This window comes from Hypanus sabinus, chromosome 18, assembly GCF_030144855.1.
Source record: "Hypanus sabinus isolate sHypSab1 chromosome 18, sHypSab1.hap1, whole genome shotgun sequence".
NCBI classification, from domain to species: domain Eukaryota; kingdom Metazoa; phylum Chordata; class Chondrichthyes; order Myliobatiformes; family Dasyatidae; genus Hypanus; species Hypanus sabinus.
The window spans coordinates 61,223,761-61,247,291 of NC_082723.1; the positions used below are offsets into that span (position 1 = coordinate 61,223,761).

At 42.9% G+C, this 23,531-nt stretch overlaps 1 protein-coding gene across 1 annotated transcript in view; it reads right to left on the reverse strand.

Moving 5' to 3' along the window:
* LOC132407260 (probable voltage-dependent N-type calcium channel subunit alpha-1B) overlaps positions 1 to 23,531 on the reverse strand; it is a 547,279-nt gene that overhangs the window by 48,197 nt on the left and 475,551 nt on the right. Inside the window, exons 36-39 of the mRNA XM_059993521.1 lie at positions 21,477 to 21,627; positions 15,066 to 15,193; positions 4,553 to 4,649; positions 1,358 to 1,463 (exon numbers count right to left, since the gene is read on the reverse strand). Of these exons, the coding sequence (XP_059849504.1) occupies positions 1,358 to 1,463; positions 4,553 to 4,649; positions 15,066 to 15,193; positions 21,477 to 21,627 (482 nt within the window). The remainder of the gene's footprint in view (positions 1 to 1,357; positions 1,464 to 4,552; positions 4,650 to 15,065; positions 15,194 to 21,476; positions 21,628 to 23,531) is intronic.

Here is a 23,531-nt window from a genome sequence, read left to right on the forward strand (position 1 = left end):
CTAATCTTTATGTATTGATATTAATTGTGTTATTTATGCTTACGGTAGGAGTAGGTTGTGGTGCTACAGGGGAAATAAGGCGGGGGGGGGGAGTGGAATTGACTAATGAGGCAGAGTACCTGCAGGCTCCAGTTGCCTCTTGTGTATTATAATAAGGAAGTAAAGTGATTTACCAGTGACACATATCCACATCAATTGTCCATCTGAACAAAGATGTCAGTAGAAACCTCTTTGGGCCAGTGTGTTGAGTAAAGGCTATTTTGACTGAGTAGCCCAGAGACTTTTTTCAAAATCTTCTAACATTCACAGATACGCAGCAGGGAAGATTGATGGAAACCCTGGCCCTGAGGGAAGTTCAGCTCGGTTCAGTTGTCCTCCTTTAACTGACCAGACCTGCCACTGAACACCTGCTCCAGAGTTCTTCAAAGTTTTTAAAGATAGGAGTGAAGAAATGTAGAGTACTTGTTCCAAAACCACCACTGGAGTTTAATTATCTATGAAGTTCAGGCTTTGCTGCCATGGCTGCAATTATTCCCCTGCTCCTGACATAGAGAGGTGCCTTCTCAAACCACTGTACTCACAGGTTTATATGGCAACAGAGCATGGATGCCCTTTAAATCAGCTCCATTTGTCCACCTTTGGTTTGTATCTGTCTAACCTTTTCTATCCACATATTTGTCCAAATGCCATTTAAATGCTGCCCTTTTAGCTGCTTCAACCACTTCCTTAAGTAAAGAAGCCTATCATTCATTTCTGGTCCACACCAGGGACCCCAACCACCCAGGCCAGGCTCTCTTCTTGTGGCTGCCATCAGGAGGAAGGTATCGAAGCCTTAGGACCCACACCACCAGGTTCAGGAATAGTTATTACCCTTCAGCCATCAGGCTCTTGAACCAGAGGGGATAACTTCACTTGCCCTGTCACTGAAATGTTCCCACAACTATGGACTCACTTTCAAGGTTTCTTCATCCAATGTTCTTGATATTTATTGTTTATTTTTTTCTCTTGCTTTTTGTATCTACACAGTTTGTTGTCTTTTGCATGTTGGTTGTTTGTCCATTCTGCTGGGTGTGTTAGTGTGTTTCACTGATTCTATTGCATTTCTTGTAATTACTGTGATTGCCCACTGGTAAATGAATCTCAGGGTTGTATATATACACACACACACACACACACACACACACACACACACACACACACACACACACACATGTATATAATTATATATATAGATAGATAACAAATTTACTTTGAACTTCAACGTTTTGAGATAATCTTCCTTCTGTAGATATAATGTCCTCAATTGTATTCCACAGGAATTGCATTATTGGATACAGGGGCAAAGACAATTACTCACCTGTAGCAATTTTGACATCAAGGGCTGTTCTAATTAATGCCATCAAGGTCGAAGTGAAATGCACAGAACCATCCTCAGCAATCGGCATGTTCATCCTTACAAGGCGCTGGAAGTGAATTGTAATGGGGACAGTTAGTGGCGATTTCTGCACTTGTCATACTGAACTACCATACATTTGTCTAAATATGTTTTCAACAATGTTAGCCATTTATTTGCTGACTCATCAAACCAGTTTCTTTACTAAGATGTACAGACTAGAGAGATTTAGGAAAAAGTTTCCCACTTCTTGCAGAAATGCTTGGAAAACAAGCTTTGAAAGAGGGTGTGGCTTCATCTGGAATATTTTTTGGTATTAAGCATTTATGAATAAATTGTTAACTGCCAGATTCTGTATTCTGGAGGAATTTTATTTTACTAATCTGCATTTCAAGCACAGACGTAGCCAAGTTTAAGGCTGAAAATAGCTTTAGTGCGAATACTGGTAATCACTTCACTTGTCATTCCAGCATCTCATCTTTCAGGTGTCTGAAGAGGACCAGCAGGAATACGAAAGCACCAAGTTTGGGGCATTTTTCTTCTGAGAAGAAAATACTGAATTGATAATACGTCGGTAACTTGGGGCACGACAAACAAACGTGCAGTTCCCAACTTTGTACAAGGTGCTAATAATGTGTAATCAGGGCATAGTCAGCAGATCAAAGGTTAACACAAGTGAACATTCATTCGTCTGGTAACAGCACAATGCAACCAACAACTTATTCCAATGGCAAATGCATTCAGGAGCGAGAGAGATGAACAACAGGGAGAAGAGGAAAAAAAAAGTGAGTTGCAGAGCAATGAGCAGGCAGATGGAGTGTTCTCCACCAGAGCAAGAGCAGGCAGAGACTTGTTATCCAATTCAAAAGACTAGCAATGGAGCCCATGCAGGAATGCAACAGCACATGAACTGTACAGGGATCTTGTCCTGCTATTCTGAAGAGAGGCTGTGGAAGATCTGAGAGGCCATTGTACAATTACAGAACAAAGAGAGAGGGAGGGAGAGAGAGAGAGAGAGAGAGAGAGAGAGAGAGAGAGAGAGAGAGAGAGAGAGAGAGAGAGAGAGACAAAAAAAAACAACCTTAGAGTCTTTTATTGAAATAGAAAAGCAGATTTTAAGCTTCAATAAGATTTAAAGAAAAGATCATCTTGCAAACAGTAGGTGGACAGAGAAGTGAAATAAAGAAAAGTGCTACAAGGTATGGTTCAATACAACTGGTAAGATCAATTTAAAAGAAATTAACTTCAAAGAGAGTATACACAAAATACAATTACAATGTTCCACTGCACATCTACAAATTCAAAACCAGAAGGTGCTGTTATATTTAGTAACAGTGATAACTGCAAATATATAGTTCAATGTATTGCAACTCAATTGTGAAAACAAGTGGGTATTGATTACACAAATATTGGGAAAATTATTTATTTAAAACATTTTAATTATCCCCCCACCCCACCCCCCCAAGCTCTGAGCATGGAAATTATTTAACTAATAGGCAAACTGTTTCTCACTCTTCAAGCCCACTCTTTACATTGAGGTTTGGGTTTCTAGCATCCGCAGAATTTCTCGTTTTTACTTACAGACTGGCTGGTTTCTGCTCTGACTGCCTCACTCTCCCCTGACATAAACCTGCCCCCTCCCACCCCAACCTATCATCCTGCATGCAACTCCTTTTCGTTTCAGAAAATCAGGATGCAGAACTAACTTCTGATTGTTTTTTTAAGGATATGGAACAGGAAATTATAACTATTTTGGTTGGTTTTGTGAAGTCACTCAACACAAAAGTTGAATGAAAAGAAGTGACATCAGCTAATGAAGACTTTGGTGTTCAGATGCTGGACTGAATAAACATTGATATCTTGCATTTAATTTTTAACCAGCATGATGTCAACACCTGCCATTAACAGATCATGTCATTATTTTAGTTTCTTCATATTCAAGGAGCCATCAAAGGAAACGCAGTAACTTCATCAGAACCCATTTGCAACCTAACCACACGAGAGAAGGATGGGGGGAGAGAGAGAGATTAGAGGAGGGGGGTAGAGTAGGGGAAGAGAGGGGGGGAAAGGGTAAGTGAGGGGGAAGAGATAGGAGAGAGAGGGAAAGAAAGGGGGAAAGAGAAGGTGGGGGCAGGAGAGGGAAGCTGAGAGGGAGAGGGGGAGAGAAAAGGGGAGAGAGGGGACAGAGAGAAGGTGAAGAGGAGGGAGAGGGAAGGTGGGGGAGAAAGAGAGGGAGAGGGAAGGTAAGAGGGGAGAGGGAAGTTGAAAGGAGGGAAAGGGAAGGGGGAAAGGAAGTTAAGAGGGGGAGAGAAAGGGGAGAATAAAGTGAGGGGCAGAGGTGGAGAGGGAAGGTGAAAAGGAGAGAGACAAGGGAGAACGGAGAAGAGGGGTGAGGGGAGGGGGAAGGTGAGGAGGAGAGGGAGAGGGAGAGGAAAGGTGAGAGGAGAAAGAGAGAAGGTTGGGGAGAGGGAAGGTGAGGAGGAGGGGGAGAGGGAGAGGAAAGGTAAGAGGAGAAAGAGAGAAGGTTGGGGAGAGGGAAGGTGAGGAGGAGGGGGAGAGGGAGAGGAAAGGTAAGAGGAAAAAGAGAGAAGGTTGGGGAGAGGGAAGGTGAGGGGTTGAGAGGGGGAGAGGGAAGGTGAAAAGGAGCAAGAGAAGACTGGGTGAGGGAAGATAAGGGGGGAGTGAGCAGGGGCTGGAGAGAGGAGGGATGAAAGAGAAGGGAAAGAGGAGAAGTTGAGGGAGAAGCCCAGCTTACTTGATACAAACTTTGTGGTGCTGCTTTTTCCTTTATTATAAGATAATAAATATTAAGTATAACTGGATTATCTGCATTAAGGGCCTGAGCAACAATACTTGGAGTAAAAATAACCCTTTTTACTGAGCATTCCTATGAGCGTGTTTATGTGCTAAGATTTGGAACAAATTATTTTATTTTAAAATGGACTTATCCGAAGGGAGATATTGTTCCTTGGAATAATACCCCTCAAAGCTTTTCAATTAGGAAAGACGTAGATGAGTTTAAGTATTATTGACAATGTGACTTTTGAATAAGAAATGGAAGAATGCAATGGTTACAGAAATATAACAGCACACAAAATAAAGCACAGATCTGGACTGGACACACGGGGCTGGCTTGTGTACACTTGGTTCATATGCTACCTTGTAGGCGATTCTTGCAGGACATTTCTTTCCCAGGCCCAAGGGAGGACACATGTGTCTCAGCATCTCATACATGTCACTGTAAGTGATGCGCCCACTTGACAAAATAAATGAGGTAAAAACCAAAAAAGAAACACAAAAAAGGGAACGATCACAAACATGGAAAAACAAAGCAGAATCCAGGTTAATTATATTGCAAAACATCAGTGCAAGATTTTCCAATGCAAATGCAGGTTTTGCACAGGAATGCATCTTCACCATGAAATCTAGGCTCCTAATCCTTGTTTCAATAAAGAATGATTGACAGTTTAGTAAATGGTAGAATGGTAGTATTAATGATGGCTTCTTTCAGGGCTGCATGCCAAGTTTCCAGCAAACTCATAAAAGCCAAATACTGGAATGAATCATACATGATGATTAGGTCAATCATTCCTAGTCAAATGCAGACAGTCAGGACTATTGGGATTATCCATGTACCAGGTGAATTCCAAACCTTATAGGCCAACCCATGAGGGCAGTTCTTTCCTAAGCCAAGAGGTGGTGAGATAATGCGTAACAAATTGTACATATCCTTATAATGAATCCGGCAACTGGAAAAGAATTTCACAGATTAGAAAACGAGACCTGCAAATAAATTCATGACACAAGGCTTCATATCAGAGAACTGACTGAGTGACACAGAGCAAAAGGGGGAAAAAAAATGAAATAACCGGGCAGGAAATAATAAAATGAAAAAAAAAGCATTGAATTGGGACACACAGAATAAATTCAAATGCTTGCAAAATGAAGCTTGCATCCTCAGTCAGCCACTTTTGCAGTGGTGAGCATACAACTTCAGAATTTATTTACTGTAGATTAAAAGCCAGTTATATCGCATGTTGCTTTTTGTTTCATCTGTGTGGACAAATAAGTAGTGGAAGTTCCACTTACAATATTTTAAATTAAAAGATTTGTAATACTGGATGTGTTGCCTGATCAGAAACATGAGAAACATTTCTGCAATTGATACAGCCCCTTTAAAATGCTTGTTTCCAGGACTTGGATATTAAAGGGACTGGAATTGAAGTCATTATTTGGACATTAAATTCCACGCTAATAGCTTGTACGCTAATTATTGAGTGAAAATCCCAGACAGTTCATGAGGAAAACAATACTTACATTTGAACTTTAAGGGTATAATGAGAGGAGTGACTGTCACTAATAACACATTCACAATGGGAATATAAACACAGTAATCTAAGCAGGTTTGATTTAAATGTAAAACATGTTCAATAACAAACCTGAAAAAGTACATAAAGATCTCAATTGTGCATCATCATAAGATATTGTCACAGAGTTACCAGACATTGTATAATAATGAATGACAAAATTCAGTAAAACTGGCATACATTTAAAGTTAGAATCCATTCAAATTTGTTTGATTTCTGTTGGCTTTTAAAAGAATACTCCAGTCTGTGTTCAAGTTTCAATTAATGAAACCTGTCCTTCACATATATTACTGTCTGTCTTTATGGGTGGCCTCTAATGAATTTCCCCGAGTCTGCCTGCCTTTGTACAAGCTACTTGCAGAAGGAAGCAATCTAGGAAATAGCAGACAGTGCTCTTCGGTTGTTCTGTAACGTTTATTCTTCCAGGTTAATTCACTTCACAGTTCTCGTTTCTTGTTCTTCACACGTAATTAATGACGTTTGCTATGCGTACCCAATAATGAGATTTAAAGCAGCCACAATAATCAAAGACCTCCCCACCCCAAAATCCTCTCTTTCCCCCCCACCCCATTAGGGAGAAGTCTAAAAGTCCACATCACCAGGCTCAAGGACACCTGCTGTTATAAGACCACTAAATGGTTCCCTAGCACAATTAAATGGATTCTTGATATCACAATCAAACTTATTATGATGATGCATTTTATTATTTACCTGCACTGCACTCTCTCTGTAGCTGTTACACTTTATTCTGTATTGTTACTGTTTGATCTTGCTCTGCTTCAATGAACTATGCCATGCTGTGATCTGCATGAACAGTATGCAAGACAAAGCCTTTCTTGGCACATGTGACAATAATAAACCAGTAAGTTACTGTTCATTGAACTGTTCACGAAGTTCAGTGTGGAAGTATGGGTGAAGATTCCCCAGCACTAATGGCAGAGGATTCAAATGAACAACCTGTTCCATTTTGGATCCAAAACATGAGCGGTTTCTACATCCATTTCAATATAGGCACTGAGTACCTTGCATGCATATGAACTAGTTTTTCTGTAATTGTTTACAGTTTGGAAAGTTTTGGGATGTTGGGAACTTTTCACATAATACACAGGCATTCTTTCAGCCAGCTGTCAAATTCCCTTGGGCAGGACTCACTCTGCACCATTCCTATGCACGACCTCACACTTGACACCTCTCAAACTGCACAATGGCTTTTCTTGTAAGTGGTGCAAGTGCCAAATGGCATTTGTGAAGCAACTTGGCAACTAATCAGGCACATCTCTAGTCAGAATTCAAAATGTTTGAACCCAAACTTACTATGAGCAGAAATACCTTCATAGTTGTATTCAGTGTTAAAGGCAAGGCTGATGACTGCAAGGACTTTGTGTCCAAGGGAGATACAAACAGAGGACAAAGGCTAAGTCAGCTAGTTTTTTCTACAGATACAGACTGGGCCACAGACTGATCTCGTTGAGAACAAAGACTGGATGGCTGTTCGTACTCAGATCCTCTGCGAAACATTAACAGGACATTGAATTTTAGTTTGTGAGTACCAGTCTCCTCTTAATCAGCGACAATCAGTGTGTAGAGCCATTGATGGTGTCATGGAGAATGAGCTTTCGTCCAGGCCTGCAGTCGTCCACCTCATAGAGTCACACAGCATAGAAGCGGGCCCCTAGGGCCGACTCGTCATGCCACCCACGGTGCTCAGCGAGCTGGTCCCATCTCAGTCAGGAAAACCAACACATGTGGAGATTGCCATAGGACAGGGCGAAGAGGCTGGTGATGCTTTGAAGAAATCACAGAGAACTGCTGGAGACTGGAAATCAGACATGGGCACAATCAGACTAAGATACAATACCATCAGTGGATGCTCAGAGTTCAGCCCTACAAGGAGGACAGTGACTTGGGTGAAATTTTAGAGGAGCACAGGAGCTCTGGAAAGGAGGATCCAGTATGGGGTGGGGGGAGAGAATGTCCTAGCACTAAAAATAAGATTTCAATAATCAGTAATGATTGCCCCTCCTGGAACTGTGTTGGAAATGTCATTATTCTTCCTGAACCGTGGCTTTCCCTCTCCCATTGTTCAGATTTATTTATCACATGTACATTAAAACACTTAGTCAAACGTTTGTTTGCATTAACAGCCAACACAACCTGAGGTTGTGCTGGGGGAGCCCACAAGTGCCATGACACGCTCCGGCACCAACACAGCATGGCCACCAAGTTCAGCTGAACAACACAAGCAAAAACAGCCGGCTGCCTCCAGGCCTCTGACCACCAGCCCCCTGCCCCCAGTCCTCTAACCACCAGCCCCCTGCCTCCAGCCACTGACCACCAGCCCCCTGCCTCCAGTCCTCTAACCACCAGCCCCCTGCCTCCAGTCCTCTAACCACTAGCCCCCTGCCTCCAGTCCTCTAACCACTAGCCCCCTGCCTCCAGGCCTCTGACCACCAGCCCCCTGCCTCCAGGCCTCTGACACCAGCCCCCTGCCTCCAGCCACTGACCACCAGCCCTCTGCTTCCAGGCCTCTGACACCAGCCCCCTGCCTCCAGGCCTCTGACCACCAGCCCCCTGCTTCCAGGCCTCTGACCACCAGCCCTCTGGCCATCTGATTACCTGTCCTTTGATCACCCATCCTCTGATCACCATTCCTTGGCTGGAACTCTCAGACTCCCAGACATTGGCCTTCCAACCTTCAGGCACTGGTGCACCCACAGACCCAGATGTTTTGGCCTTTGGCCCTCAATCTCCAGACTCCGATTTTGTTCTTTGACCTTCAGGTTTCAACCTCCAGATAACCGGCCTCTCAGTATTGACAGAATCCTGGCCTATGATACAGGATGCTCTAACCTGGACTCCAATCACCACTCCTGCTCCTGATTCTTCATCTACTGCCCGACATCTAATTCGCCCTCATCCCTATGCCTAAGCCCTGACCTGTCTGCTAACTCCCCACGCCGCCCCCCCCCCACCAAAAACCATTGCTATGAACCTAATAATCAATTGTCTGAGCCACAGCCTCAAAAGATACCTCAGCTCGGTGCCATCTTAACCAGTAGTGGAGATGAAAGCTCTTGAACAACCCAGCTCAGTCTGCTCTCTCAGCTCTCTCACTCTTCTCCAGCACAAAATGCAGAGAGTGTAGCCCTGGTCCTCATCTCCCACCTTACCAAGCTCCACATTCAACACATCTTTTTCCTTAATTTCCAACACCCTAAAAGAAAGTCCACCAGCTGCATATCTTCCCCTCTCCCCCTCTTTCTTCATTTCACAAAAATCACTTCTCTCTTCCCACAAACCACCTCTTTGTTATGACATTCACCATCCAGGGACCCAGACAGTCTTTTTGAGTAAATCAGTGCCCTTCCTAGTGTATTGACTTCAGTGTTCACTGAAGGAATCAAATGCTGACTGGCTGATGGCTTTGCAGAGCATTTAGTCAACGGGGGCTGGCACTAGGCTTCCTGATCCGTGTTAATTCCCTATCCAACCCCACCCCCCCACCACCACTCCGACCTATTGGTCTGTGGCCTCCTGTACGATTACACTGAGGCCCAACCCAAGTCTGGGCAGGAAGCACCTTCTGGACATAACGTTCAAATTTACGAGCTCCGGAAGTTGATTTGTGTCTGTATCAGACACCTGCCGCCATTCGGTGATACTGGCCCAGCGAGTTCCCTCTCATCTTGCTTTCCCTTCTGTACAAGAGTGGAGGTCGCGCTCATTCCAATCGGATAAGCTCATCCTCCCGCTGCTTTGTATTTCACACTTCATTATTTTTTCTGTGCCCTTATGTCTGTGTTCTTCCCCTCTTTAACTGCCCCCATTCTCTTACTGATCATTTTCCAGTTTAGCTCCATTGTCACCCCAGTTTTATCCTCTCAGAGACATTAACTCCCCCCTACCCTCCCTCCAGCTTAACAAACTTTTTTTGTCGCCTTCACACAGTCCTGACCAAACATCTTCAACCAGAAATGTTAACCCTGTTTCTCTTTCCACAGAAAATGTACGAGAGGTGATTCATAAGTTCATCACCTACAGTAAGAAAGAGTCAATTTCAGAAAACCTAGCATATTTATTCTTCAACGTAGTCCCCTCCTACATTTACACACTTAGTCCAGCAGTCGTGGAGCATACGGATCTTGGACCTCCAGAAAGTGTTAGCAGCATTGGTGATTGATAACTTTGTGGCCTAAGGTAGAAGGAGATGAATGATACAGCTCTTGTTACATGCACATCCAGTTCAACTCTTTGAGTGATTATGCAGAAAGTTTGAAGTTAATAACTCATCTCCTACCTTAGGTCATGAACTTATCAATCACCCTGTTATTAACTTCAAACTTTTTGCATAACCACTGAAAGAGTTGACCTGTAAGTGCACATAATGAGAGCTGTATAACTCATCTCCTTCTACCTTAGGCCACGAACTTATCAATCACCCCTGCTGTGGACACTTTCTGGAGGTCCAAGATCCGTATGCTCCACGACCGCTGGACTAAGAGTGTAAGTGTAGGAGGAGACTATGTTGAAAAATAAATGTGCTAAGTTTTCTAAACTAGACTCCTTCTACCTTAGGCCACAAACTTATCAATCACCCCTCGTATGAGCTTGGGTATTTGTCTTTACCCACACTTGCAGTAAGTAAAATGAATGGAACATGAGCTGTGAGTATTTCCATCATTTTCTGTTTTGATTATTATTATAATAATCACTTTATTAGTGTAGGTTCATGATGTTCTGCTGTAACCCATCCACTTCAAAGTTCGACATGCTGTGTGTTCAGAGATGCTCTTCTGCACAGCACTGCTGTGATGTGTGGTTATCTGAGTTACTGTCAGCTTGAAATAGTGTGACCATTCTCCACAAAGCTCTCTCATTAACAATGAGTTTATGCCCACTGAACTGCCACTCACAGGATATTTTTGTTTCTTGCTCTGTTCCCTGTAAACTCTAGAGACTGTTGCGCGTGAAAATCCCAGGAGGTCAGCATCTTCTGGGATACTCAAACCACCCCATCTGGCACCAACAATCATTCTACAGTGCAAGTCACAAAGGTCACATTTCTTCACCATTCTGAGAAAAAAAATCTGAACCTCTTGCCCATGTCTACATGCTTTCTGAGTTGCTGCCACATTATTGCTTGATTGGATATTTGCATTAACGAGCAGGTGTACAGTTGTACCTAATGAGGTATCTTTATTACTGAGTGCATGCAGTCTACACATTGCTGCCATCACTTCTCTCCCAGGGTTTGAGCTGACTGGTTTTTGCATATCTGAAGTGTGAGCAAAGTGTCCTCAATAAAGGGAAGCTCAAACAATCAAAGCACCAAAATAATCAAAGCACCAAAATAATCAATGATGAAACGCTCGATCAGAATGACAACAGGGTTTCATGCTTTTTGTTTGGGTGTGGTAAAGATGTGGTGAAGACAAACCAGCCAAAATCATACCTTATCTCTATCCTGATGTAAAGTTATTCTAGCAACATTATAATCTACCAAATCAAATAATCGCATAAATATTACACTTCAAGCAACACACACAACATGCTGGATGAACTTAGCAGGTCAGGCAGCATCTATGGGTAAGAGTACAGTCGACGTTTCGGGATGAGACCCTTCATCAGGACTGGAGGGAAAAAAGTTCAGGAGTCAGAGTTAGAAGGTGTGAGAGGGGAGGAAGAAACACAATAGGTGAAACCAGGAGGGGGAGGGGTGAAGTAAAGAGCTGGCAAGTTGATCTGTGCAAGAGATACAGGGCTGGAGATGGGGGAATCTAATAGGAGAGGACAGAAGCAAAAAAAGGGATTTGGAGATTCGGAGAGTGCAGGCAAGGAGGTAAGGTGAGAGAGAAAAAAGGGAATGGGGAATGGTGAAAGGGGATGGGGTGGGAAGTGACATTTCGGAAATATAATTAAAATGGGCAGCCTCTGGGAGATCCCGTTCCCATTCCCATTCGAACCTGTCAATCCATGGCCTCCTCCACTGATGTGATGAGGCCACACTCAGTTTGGAGGAGCAACACCTTATATTCTGTCCGGGTGGCCTCCAACCTGATGACAATGACATTGATTTCTCAAACTTTGGGAATGGCCACCCACACTCCCCTTTCACCATTTCCTTTTCCCTCTCTCACTTTATCTCCTTGTCTGCACTCTCTGGTGCCCCTCTCTCTCCTCCTTCTTCCATGGCCTTCTGTCCTCTCCTATTCGATTCCGCCTTCTCCAGCACCAATCAACCTCCCAGCTCTTTACTTCACTCCTCTACCCTCCCGGTTTCATCTATCATCTTATCTTTTTCTTCCCCTCCCCACACCTTCTAACTCTGACTCAACTTTTCTTCGCCCATCCTGAGGAAATCTCAGCTTGAAACATCAACTGTACTCTTTTCCATGGATGTGTGTGTGTGTGTGTGTGTGTGTGTGTGTGTGTGTGTGTGTGTGTGTGTGTGTGTGTGTGTGTGTGTGTGTGTGTGTGTGTGTGTGTGTGTCCGGCCTTAAATCCCATTCCATATTCCGCATCTCGCTCTGCTTTTAATATCTAGTTACTCTGGACAATCTTGGATTGTTTTCCCTGGGCCAGTGGAGACTGGAGGGAGACCTGGTAGAGATTTATGAGAGGAACAGATAGACAGTTGTCACAAAGTGCACTGCAGATGCTGTGGTCAAAGCAACACGTACAACGTGCTGGAGGAACTCAGCAGATCAGGCAGCGTCCGTGGAAACGAGCTGTCAATGTATCGGGCTTTGTTTCCCTTTGTTTCCACGGATGCTGCCCGACCTGCTGAGTTAGACGGTTGTCATCTTTTTCCCAGGGTCAGAATGTGTAATACGAGAGGGAATGCATTTACGATGAGAGTAGGTAAATTCAGAGAACATGTGGGGCGGGGGAAGCTTTACTTAACACCCTGAGAGGCCTCGATGCCTGAAATGCACTGCCTGGGATGGTAGTGGAGGCCGACACAACAGAGACAGAAGAGTTTCTGCAGATGTTGGGAATCTCGAGCAAAACACACAAAATACTGCAGAAACTCAGCAGATCAGGCAGCATCTATGGAAGGAAATGTTCCGGGCTGAGGCCCTTTATCTGAATCCACACGCAGATGACTTGTGTGTGTTGCAGGTACAATACAGGTGTTAAGGAGGATTTTAGATAAGAAAATGAAGGTGCAGAAGGGGCTATGGACATTGTAGGCAGGTAGGATTAGACTAGTCAGGAATTTAATCACTTGCTTAATTGGTTTGGCCAGCATTGTGAGCTGAAAGGCCAGTTCACTATGCTCTTGTGTTGCTCAGGTAAATGGGATGAATTTGACGGAGCGCAGCACTATGATGTGACTGAGGATGAATTTTGATGGAATTGATTTTTCAACAGTGGACAGGAGAGCCAGAGATGAAGAAGGACACATTTCATCTGTTCCAATTCTAATAACCATAACTGACCAGCCGCAATGGAGATTTATTCCATCCTGGGGTTTTCCAATTTGCCTTTGAGCTTCAGTTAAGTACTTTTCATTTGATGAAAATGGAAATTCTAAGATGTAAGCAGCAGGGCACTGTCAAAAGGCAATGCAATTTCTGTGTGTAATTTCTCAATTATTTTCTGTGTAAATAATGAGATATTGTTATTTTGAACAAATCCCTATGGTTCCCTGACCTCTAAGGTTTGTCCTTACAGACGGATATGAATGTAGAATTTAAAATCATAGTTTTGTAAAAAAAAAAATTACAATGGCACAAGGGTTTCAGGAGAACTCAGTTAAAAAGAAGCATTCTTTTGTCCTCCAAAAGCTTACATGGAAAAATACCTCATTATTGAAATTACCAAGATATAACAATTTAGAAACAATCCGATTCTGGTTGCGAAATGCAACTTATTTTAGCAACTGTCTCTGCTGTTCTTGCCTCATGCAGAGGGAAGTTCAATGTTAATAGAAAGGGACTGACTATCTATTTCCTTGCTTCATTGCACAGTAACTAGTAACGGTGGCTTTATCCACCGATTAATGACTATCTTCCAGAGAGTGGTCAGTCACGTCAGCCAACATCCGACAAACATTAACTGTTCTTGCAGGCAGAATTAAACAAAGGGAGACATCAAATTATTTTTCCCAGCTAGCCACAGTGCAGAAGAGTCTGATTTCATGTTTTGGATCAATCACATTAACTTTTAATCAAAGTTATCGATTAATAAATTATGTTTGCTTTATACATTTGTTTGCTTCAAAGATTTGAACTTTTTGATGTTATAAAACTCTTTGGAAAACCCTTCCTGCATTTGCTTTAAACAGCCTGCAGTGTGAGTTCATGGATCACACTGGCCCCTAACCGTAGAAAGCTAAAATCGAGAATGTAGCAATGTATATATACTGGATCTACTGTGGAATCTTATGAACAGGTTATTGTGGGCTGAAGTTGATGAGGAAGGAAGGCCCTCTTTTGTCCTTAGTGTGGGGAGATGTGCTTCCTTCCAGCCGAGTGTAGCCATGTAAACAAAGCTATACCTCAGCCCAACGAATCAGGGCCAAGGCCAAACACACTTTAACAGCAGTGTGATAAACAATAAGAAAAAAATGGAGGCAGAAGCACAGTTGAAGTGCTCCATTTGACTGGGGCTGCCTACACAAAACTAGGATGCACATTCACGCAATGCAAAGGCTCCCAAGCTTCTTTATGCCACGGGCCAATACCATTAAGCAGGGGTTCCGTGGACCCCAGGTTGAAAACCCCTGACCTAAAGAATGCATACATCTCAGCTATGTCAAGATGTCAATACATCAACCGGATGATAGGAACCTACACTTGGAGGACTACAGAGTGCTCTTGTGCATGCCCAAGAGGCCAGGGACTTTGAAAAGACCCGCTTGTGTGGGCACTTTCTTGTTTGGGGAATGAAAGATTGCACAATGGAAGCCCTGCTGGGAAGGAAAGTGGAGAATAAAGACAAAGTTATGGTAATTTTTCAGGGCTTTCATCTCTTCAAGAATACATCTGGCACAATCATATAAAGATATTACAGCTTTGCACCCTTACGGTTACATTCTCAACTCCTGTTTTCAGTCATTTCTTCTCATTGTTACTCTGTCGTTGGATAATAAAGGCACTGGAAAAGCCAGATGTTGCTACAGATTTCTAGCCGATTTCTGGGAGAGACATTCTCGGCACAGCTCTCCTCAAAATATTTAATCGAATTCTTTTCAACATTATAGGTGGGATAATGTGACATCACACAGATCTCACGTTCAGCCAAATCCATCCTATTCAGTGCTGGACATTCCACTTGGAAGTAAGTTCAGTTTTACTCACCAGGCTCCTGGATCGTAGTCAGCCCAGACACGGACGAACTCATCCAAGTGGTGAGGTCCCAAGATGGAGGAGTCACGGGTTAAATATTCAAAATTGTCCATAATGACAGCTACAAAAAGATTTAACATCTAGAAAAGGATAAAAAGAATCACATGGATCGTTTATTGAATTCATTAAACAATGTAAAACTTAACTTTACAAAAGGGCAGCTTTGAATGAAATCCCTGAAAACTCAACATTGCCCTATTGTGCATTGCCTCTGTAGTTGTTGTCTAATAAATATTAAAATGGCAATAGAAGCTTGAAAAAGAGCCTCTGTTGCCATTCTAATATTTATGCAAGAAGTATTGACGAGGACACTGATTGATTGTGTTGGACTCCGATGATGTCATTGAATAGAAGACACAATAAATGTTGGAAGGCATTTGGCTTTGGTTGGAGTGACAGAGAGGAGAAACAGCATTTATTCCTCAATGAGAGAAAACCTGCAGATGCTGGATGTTTCTGCCAAAGGGTCTCAGCCCGAAACGTTGACTGTACATTTTTCCATAGATGCTGCCTGGCCTGCTGATTTCCTCCAGCACTTTGAGTGTGTTGCACCTATTCCTCAGCATTGGTCCCTGTAGCGGATACCTTGGTTGTTTGCAACTCTTTGGTATGTTTTTCTAGTTTGTAAGATTTGCACTTGTGTTTGAAAATCCTTTGTAATTTATAAATCTCTATTATGAATTACTCTTTAGGATCAAATTTCTTCACTTAAAATGAGTGATGTTTAATTTGCTTTGTTAGCCAGAAGTATCTCCTTCATGGTGGGAGGGGGGGCCAACAGAACAAATAATGATTACTGACACCTAGACCCCGTCAGTGTACTGGCTGGTGGTGTAATGGCATCTGCATCAAACGTTGAGGCTACTGGTCACAGGTGCGAATCTGGCCAGCTCCTTCAACATTTTCCATCCTTGCTGGGTCGAGTGTCGAGCTGGCAACTCGGACTCATAAAACAGACAAATAAAAAGCTAAGGAAGCAGCAAGATTGCTGCCCAATGTGCCACAAGGAGCAGAAAGGAACAACAAGACCCCCTTCAGAAAGAAACTAAAGCAGTGAAGTTAAACGAGTCCTTGAAGTGTAATTTGATTAAGTAAGATCTTCATAAAAGGAAGACACTTGTAGATGTACAGTACACCAGATGGGGCTTGGAGTCTTCACTTAAGCTGAGCACTTCCAAATGGGTACACACAATATCATCACAGATCATGAGGCTGTTCAGATCTATTGTGCAGCAATCAGCTGCAGAGGAGTGGATACCCAGTGATATTGAGGAAGGAGCACACAGAGTTTACCTAAAGCTCAGACCATATCTCATTCGCTGAGGGTATGTCAGGTCACCTGTCACAGCAATAACTGTTCACGACAGACTAGTCCAGAAGCAACCACTGATCTTCCAGTTATCAGGAATGTACACATCAACAAAAAAAATGTTGCTTTTGAACTTTTTTCCAGGTCAGGTGGGGTGCTTAATTAGACTCATGTGGATCCTTGTGTTTCACTTGATTAGGTCATACTTTAAGTAACCAGTTGTGGATCACCTTGACGGGGTCATAGTTCAGCTGGGCCAATATAGACACCATTGTTTCTCTTGATTCAATCAGAGTGAGCACAGTGTACTGCTCAGAAGTCAAGAAGGTGAGCAAAGAATACCACTCCTTTACTGGAAGGAGGAGTTTAGGAGGACTAACGGCGCCTAACGGCGACTCCTTTGCTTGCATCTTCAGAAACAGCTCTACTTCTATCTTTAATATCTCTATTTTCCCTTTTCAGGGTTCCTTTGAAGACCCTAACCTGGAGTTACATGCTGACTAAGGTTCTTTGTGAGAATGGGCCCCACTCTCAGAATTTCAAGAATAGCCGATATTTGGCATGCCACGGGCTTGGCCTAAGAGTTTTGCTTGCCTTGGAGGACTGAGATTTCCTGGCTCTGGAGACGGGGATTGGAGGTCAGTGTCTGGGCAGGAGATAATGTGTGTCGTGGAAGATGGAAGATCTTTGGCTGTGTGTCCAGAGATCTGAGGTCTTTGGGCACAGAGCTCGGAAAAAGAGATGCAACGAACTTTTAACATTGTAAACCAGTGAGTTGTTTGTTAAGTCTTGCTGTAAAACAGATACACCTTATCAGGGAGAGAGGGAGCCTGTGGTATGTCGAATACCGGGTGAACGAGTAGTCTTTGGGGTACTGCAAGTCTGTGTCTTTGTTGTTACTTTGCTCTCACTTGAGTACTCGGTGGAGGGTCCCAATGCTTTTTTTTTGCTGGTGGGGGAGGGAGGAATCGTTGCTTTGCTGCTGCTTCCACACGGGAGGGGGAAGCTGGTGGGGGGGGGGGGCTTTGGGGTTCTAACATTTAACTGTCATTAATTCTTTAGGGGCACTCCTCTGTTTTTGTGGATGGTTGTGAAGAAAAAGCATTTTAGGATGTATATTGTATACATTTTTCTGGCATTAAATGTACCTTTGAAACTTCCCAAGATAAATGCATTGATATGTTCAAGGGTGTGAAGGAAATGAGCAATGGGGTCCTCAATTGGTGAAAGTACCAGCTGGTGAACTGGGTACACATCTGTCACAGCTGTGATCCTGCACACTGCATCCATTCATTAAGGCCAGGAGTGAAAACATTAACTTTGTCTTGATTTCGACACTCTTCTTGACTTATTTGTGGTAAGCTGCGTAACACCATTTTTCAAGAAGCTACAGAAAATGTCAATCTGATTCAAACAATCCATGAATATTTGCCACCAATGCTCATATTTTTATTTTAAAATCTCCTTACTCTAATAAAATTAGATTTTAAACCACAGAATTGCTTTGGCGTGTCACACGTTTTGAAGGGAGAGCAGAGATCGGTATGTCCTGCAGAGCTGAGGAAAATACATTCTCCCTCTTTGAACCTATTAGTACCCTTTCTTCATAAATCACCATGGCTTGGCTTCACGAATGAAGATTTAGGAACGGGGCTGCCCAGGGCTGCAGGCTCGCTGGTGGCTGACGAGGCCAATACAGCAGAGAGGATGGTCGTGGATGTGGGTGTGTCCTTCAGCCTACGCAATGGATTTTTTTTTAGGTGGAGTGCAGTGTGCGCGGTACAGGCCCCACCCTTTACACCCGGGGTTCATCGGCCAGAGCCTATCAAGCTGGAACGGTGTCAGCGAGGTCCTCAGGTCAAAGGAGTTACACCGGAGTGCCCTTCTCCTAGGTGGATGGCCTGACAAGGCTGACAAGCCCCACCTGCCCGGGTTTGGAGTCAGAGCTGTCCTTCTCTTAGGCCGGCTGCCAACCAAGGCTAACGAGCCCAGCCTACCCGTCCAGTTATACCGCCGGACACTTGGTCGCGCCATGCCGAAGCAAGCTTGGTGGAAACGGGGGGCACCGACGAGAAGGTGTTGCTACGGATGCAGCAGAGTAGGAGAGGCCATTTGCAGTGGCCTCCTGCCTAGCAAGCCAGCCAGTGACCACTTGACGATCACTGCACCAGGAAAGGAGAGGCGATGTATTGCGCATGTACTTTCCCTGGGTGAGCGGGACATCAGGCCCAGACCTCACCCGCCCCCCCGCTTCATAAATATATTGGGTAAGAATACCATTGGCACCTTAATCAATGCAATTCCACTGTGCAAGACTTAATGAAATACTTGGCAATGAATTATTTTAATTTACCACAAAGCCAGCTCTGAGGAATGGGCCTCCAAACCAATCTTCCATCTGTTCCTCCTGAAGGTACATCTGTACTGCGTTAAAGAACTCACATGCATGACAGAGGTCAATGCAATGAGATGCAAGTGTGCCTGGACTGAGGAATTTTAGTTGGTGCCAGATTCATGGAACTAACAAAAGGACTTTGATGCTGTAACAAATAGGATACTTCTAATGTTTACATTTCTTGAAAATTAGTTCCACCTCTGTGTAATAGCTCTGGTGTAATGGTGATGTCTTTTTCACCTACTGATGGAGATCTTGCACTCAGCATTGACTGATTGGATGTGGTATGGGTTAATTGAGTCACTTGCTGGGTTATTGGGTTGCAGGAGTCTCTGTGCATCTTTGTTGGTCTCAGATGGTTCATAGGATTCACTTGGCTTCTTGAGGTATCAGGACATTGCCTTAAAAACAGGAGGAATCCCAGTTTTCCTAACAGAGGATGCACATACTGTGTATCAGTTCCTGGTTCCTCACTGCCCTTTGTCAGTGCGAGCATCTCAAAAGGAGATGACTTCAATCTGAAAAGACAGATGTTGCTGGAATAAAATTGTACTGAACAGCAAGAGTGGATTGCAGGTAACAACTCAGATCTTTCTGCCTTCTTTATATATGACCTAGGACCTTCTTTAGAAGAATCACGTACAGAACGTGATGCCAACTGTGAAGAGATCAGAGTTACTGTTAAGTGTTAATAGTGATAGTGAACAAACTGTACACTGCCAAAGGTGAGGCTTTAAGCAGTGGATTAGAGAGAGGAATGGAGAGGGAAAGTCAAGAGGGGGATTTTAGAATTCAAGGACCAGCCACAGATAGTGAAGCAGTTCCTTGTACTGTCCGTTTTGAACGTGGAATAAAACTGGGCAGCAGAAGTATCTATAAAAGCCTTAGTAGCTTTAAAAAAATATATCCTTGTAAATTCTTTAGATCAGCATTGTAAATCTCAAACAACACAGGGCAATGAGGACATTATTTATTCAAAAACTATAACTTCCTGAAAAGTATCTGCTGCAATTTTTTCTTAAACCAGAGAGAGTTTTTGCTATTATTTTAACATAAATTTTACGTTCAAAGCTGTTTTGAATTTATTTCAGTTTCACTAACAAAAGTAATAACTGTGATGCCTGAGCTTTTAAGTCTAATTCTTACTTGCCTGTCTTTCATCAATGTAGCAGGTAAAATGGTTCCTTCAAAAAATTGGACACAGCTGGCAGAGCTTTTCATTAAATTATATTCCACATTAAAGTTTTGTTAACTTTTTGCTTCTAGTGCTCATACTTCTCTCATTAGACCAAGAGATCTCTGTTCTCCATAATCATGTTATGTTTTGTACTTGTACAATGAATGAATGATAAGTAGAGGCACTGGGAACCCACCTTTAGACACTCAGTGTACTGCCCTGACCTTTGGTCCTGTATTTCTTTTGTCTCAATAAGATGGGAGTCTGTTGTAGTTTGTTGAACTGTCACTTAAAATGTCCTGGCCTTGATATTGCCAGCTTGCTCGGGTTAACTTTATCTGATTGAGTAAACCCATAGCTATTGATTCAGGCACCATTTATATCTTCCTCCAGATTTTTAGTGAAGTCTCAGAAGACTTCTGCAAAACTCTCTCTCTTTATCTTCTCTGTCTTCTGGCTGAGAGTGAACAGCAACCCACCCCAATGACAATGATTGCTCTTACTTTGGCACAAGGTGCCGAGGAGCAGTAAATCCAACAAATAGTTTGCAGAATGACCACCCACTACGATATATCACATCTGACCGTTAATACTTCCTTACTCGATAAAATGGTGCAACATCACATTTGGCAGCAATAATAGGAAATTAGTATCGAAGATTGTGCCACAGTTTCGCTTGAAAGATAACGTAAGCAGTTTGTGTCTTTTCACAGAGTGCACATGAATGATTGATTCGTTAGTTGCATCTGAATAAATCTTCAATTGTACTTGCTGATGGGTTCTATTTATTTGTAGTTCTCTCATCAATGCTATCGTGTAGATGACCAAAATATTCCAAACAAGTTTCTGTTAATACTGAGAAATGTATGTGCATATAGAAGGTTTCAGAGTTAACTGATTTTGCTTTTGAAAGCCCCTGCACCCAATACATCACTGTTTTTAATTAAAAAAAATTCGCTATGTCTGCTGACACCTATGTCCACTAAGTAACCTCATCCTTTTTTGATTTTTTCTGTTTCATTACAGAGATAATTTGTCATGGAGCTCATGACTAGGACAACACCATTTTAACTACAAAAGCAACAGGAGAAATGACAGGCACTCTAAATGAACAATTAAGTTTAGATTTGAAGTCCCTTTTGAACTGCAAGTGCTTAGACAAGGAGAGTCTACTGTGCGCTTAAAAAAAAGGCCGAAAGAACCACGTGAGTACTTGAACTTATGAAAATGTTTCAAATTCTGTCTTTATATGCAATGCACAATTCCCAAGTGAAAATCCTCATTTTCATTTAAACTTTCCTCACAGATGTTCTGCAGTGGTTGACATGAAGCACATGCATTATGAAACAAGTTGAAGAGAATAATTGTGCTACCTCTCTCAAAGGACCAAATAAAGCACTGAATGGGAAGGAGGCTTGAAATCAAGTCAAGTACTATTTATGCTTCAGAAACTAATTTGGTGTTAAGAAAATTTAAACCTACCAGAAAAGAACAAAGGAAAATGAACGACACGAAGTAGAAATAGGCAAAATCACTTCCACATTCATCTCTGTCTATGCCAGAACGTGGATCACACGGACTTTTGCTCAAACATGCCAGCATTATTTCTTGCCAACCTTCACCAGTGGCACTCCTGCAGATAAAAGATCCATTTGAAATATCATTAATATATAATTATATTTTTAAAAATCACCTTACATATTCTGACTTTCATCAGGAAGAACCAAAGCTAAGCACACTCTACATTTTCAAATGAATATGACAGTAATTTATTCTCAGCCAGCTTTATGAAATCAAATTAATCCAACTATTGATGCCATGTCACAGTTAAAGAAGGATGTCAAATGTCCTAAGGGAGGTACGGAGATGTAAGTACTACCAGGGTAAGACCAAGGATTAGGAATTCCTGTTACAAGGAGTCATTCTGAGTCTGATCTCTTTGAAGTACAAAGGAGACTTAACAGAGATATTCCAAATTACAGCCTGCTTTGACAAGGCAAGGGAGGGAACTTCCTTCCTTTGCTGTTCCATAGCTGGATTTCAGAAAATTAAACTACCAGAACCAGAAAGGAAGTGAGGACAATGTTGGCCCAAAGTTTTATCATGCAAACCTCAGCTCTCAGTTAGTGAAGGCTTTTAAAATATTTAATACAGAACCTGAGCAGACAGTGGAAACAGGTTCCGCAGGGCTGTTCAAAGGGCACCTGGAGAGGTCCAGGAGCGACTGCAGAAGTTGGGATCTGCAGCAAAAATCAAGCTGCTAGAGAAACTCTGGCAGGGCCTCCATGGAGTGGAGTTGACAGTTGAAGTTTTGGGTCAAGATCCTTCATCTGGAGTAAGATCCCTTGACATTGTGCTGCCTGGTGCTTTTCAAGGAATTTTGATTTCATAGAACCAATGTGATATAAACATGGAAACAGACCCTTCTGCCCAACTTGTCCATGCTGACCAAACCAATGAAGTAGTGCCTACTTGATTTAGTCCTATTTGCCTGCAAGTGGCCAATATCCTTCTGGGCTTTTCCTATCTATGTATCTGTCCAAATGTCTTTTAAAAGTTGTGATTGCACCCATCTCTGTCACTTCCTCTGGCAGCTTATCTCATCACTGTCTCTCCATGAAAAAAACCTTGCCTGCTCAGGTCCCCTTTAAATCTTACCCCTCTCACCTTAAGTCTATACCCCTAGTCTTAGTCTGGTATCATCCTACTGAATCTTTTCTGCACCCTTTCCAGCGAAGTTACGACTTCTCTATAGCTGGGTGAATATGTTGGCATTGAAACCCACAGTCCTAAGTTCCTCTGTATTGAGTTAGTTGATTGTGGTCAAGTTCAATTATCATTCAGCCATACATGAATACGTACGTACAGCCAAAGGAAACAGCATTCCTCCAGGGCCCAAGTGCAAAATGCATCACCAACAGCTCACAGCACATTGCACAGACAGCAGGATTGCAGACAAACATGCAGTCACAAGGAAAAATATATATAGCCCAAGTCCCTGAGTGATATGACTGTAGATTGATGGGAAACTGTCCTGATCCAGCTTGTTCTTCCATCGAGCAAACACCAGAGGGCTGCACTGAGCAAACATTGGAGAACAGCACCAATGTGGGGGACCATTCTCAACTCAATACAGATTCCAGCACACTCACAAAGGGCTCTGCTCTCTCCCACACTGCCTCCAACGTCTCCTCCTTCCCTGACCGACTGCAACGGGCAACTCCACAGTGAGGGCCTAGTCCTCTCCACAATCGATGCAATGGAGCTCCCCCACAGTTGGTCTCGCCAATGAACCAGTGAACTGGGTTTACAGTATTCCACATTGCCAATGTCCAACAGGGTCTCGTGATCACAGTTAAAATGTCCAAGACAATCAATTGCACCACGTGCCATCTTGGCACAAAGGTACACAGCAACAGTACGCAAAAGTCCAACTCCATTGCTAGCTATCATGCAACTTGCAGATGGGATTTTTCTGCAGTACTTGGATGCTCTTAGTATCCAGTAGAGATTTGTAAGCATGAAAATGACATAAGG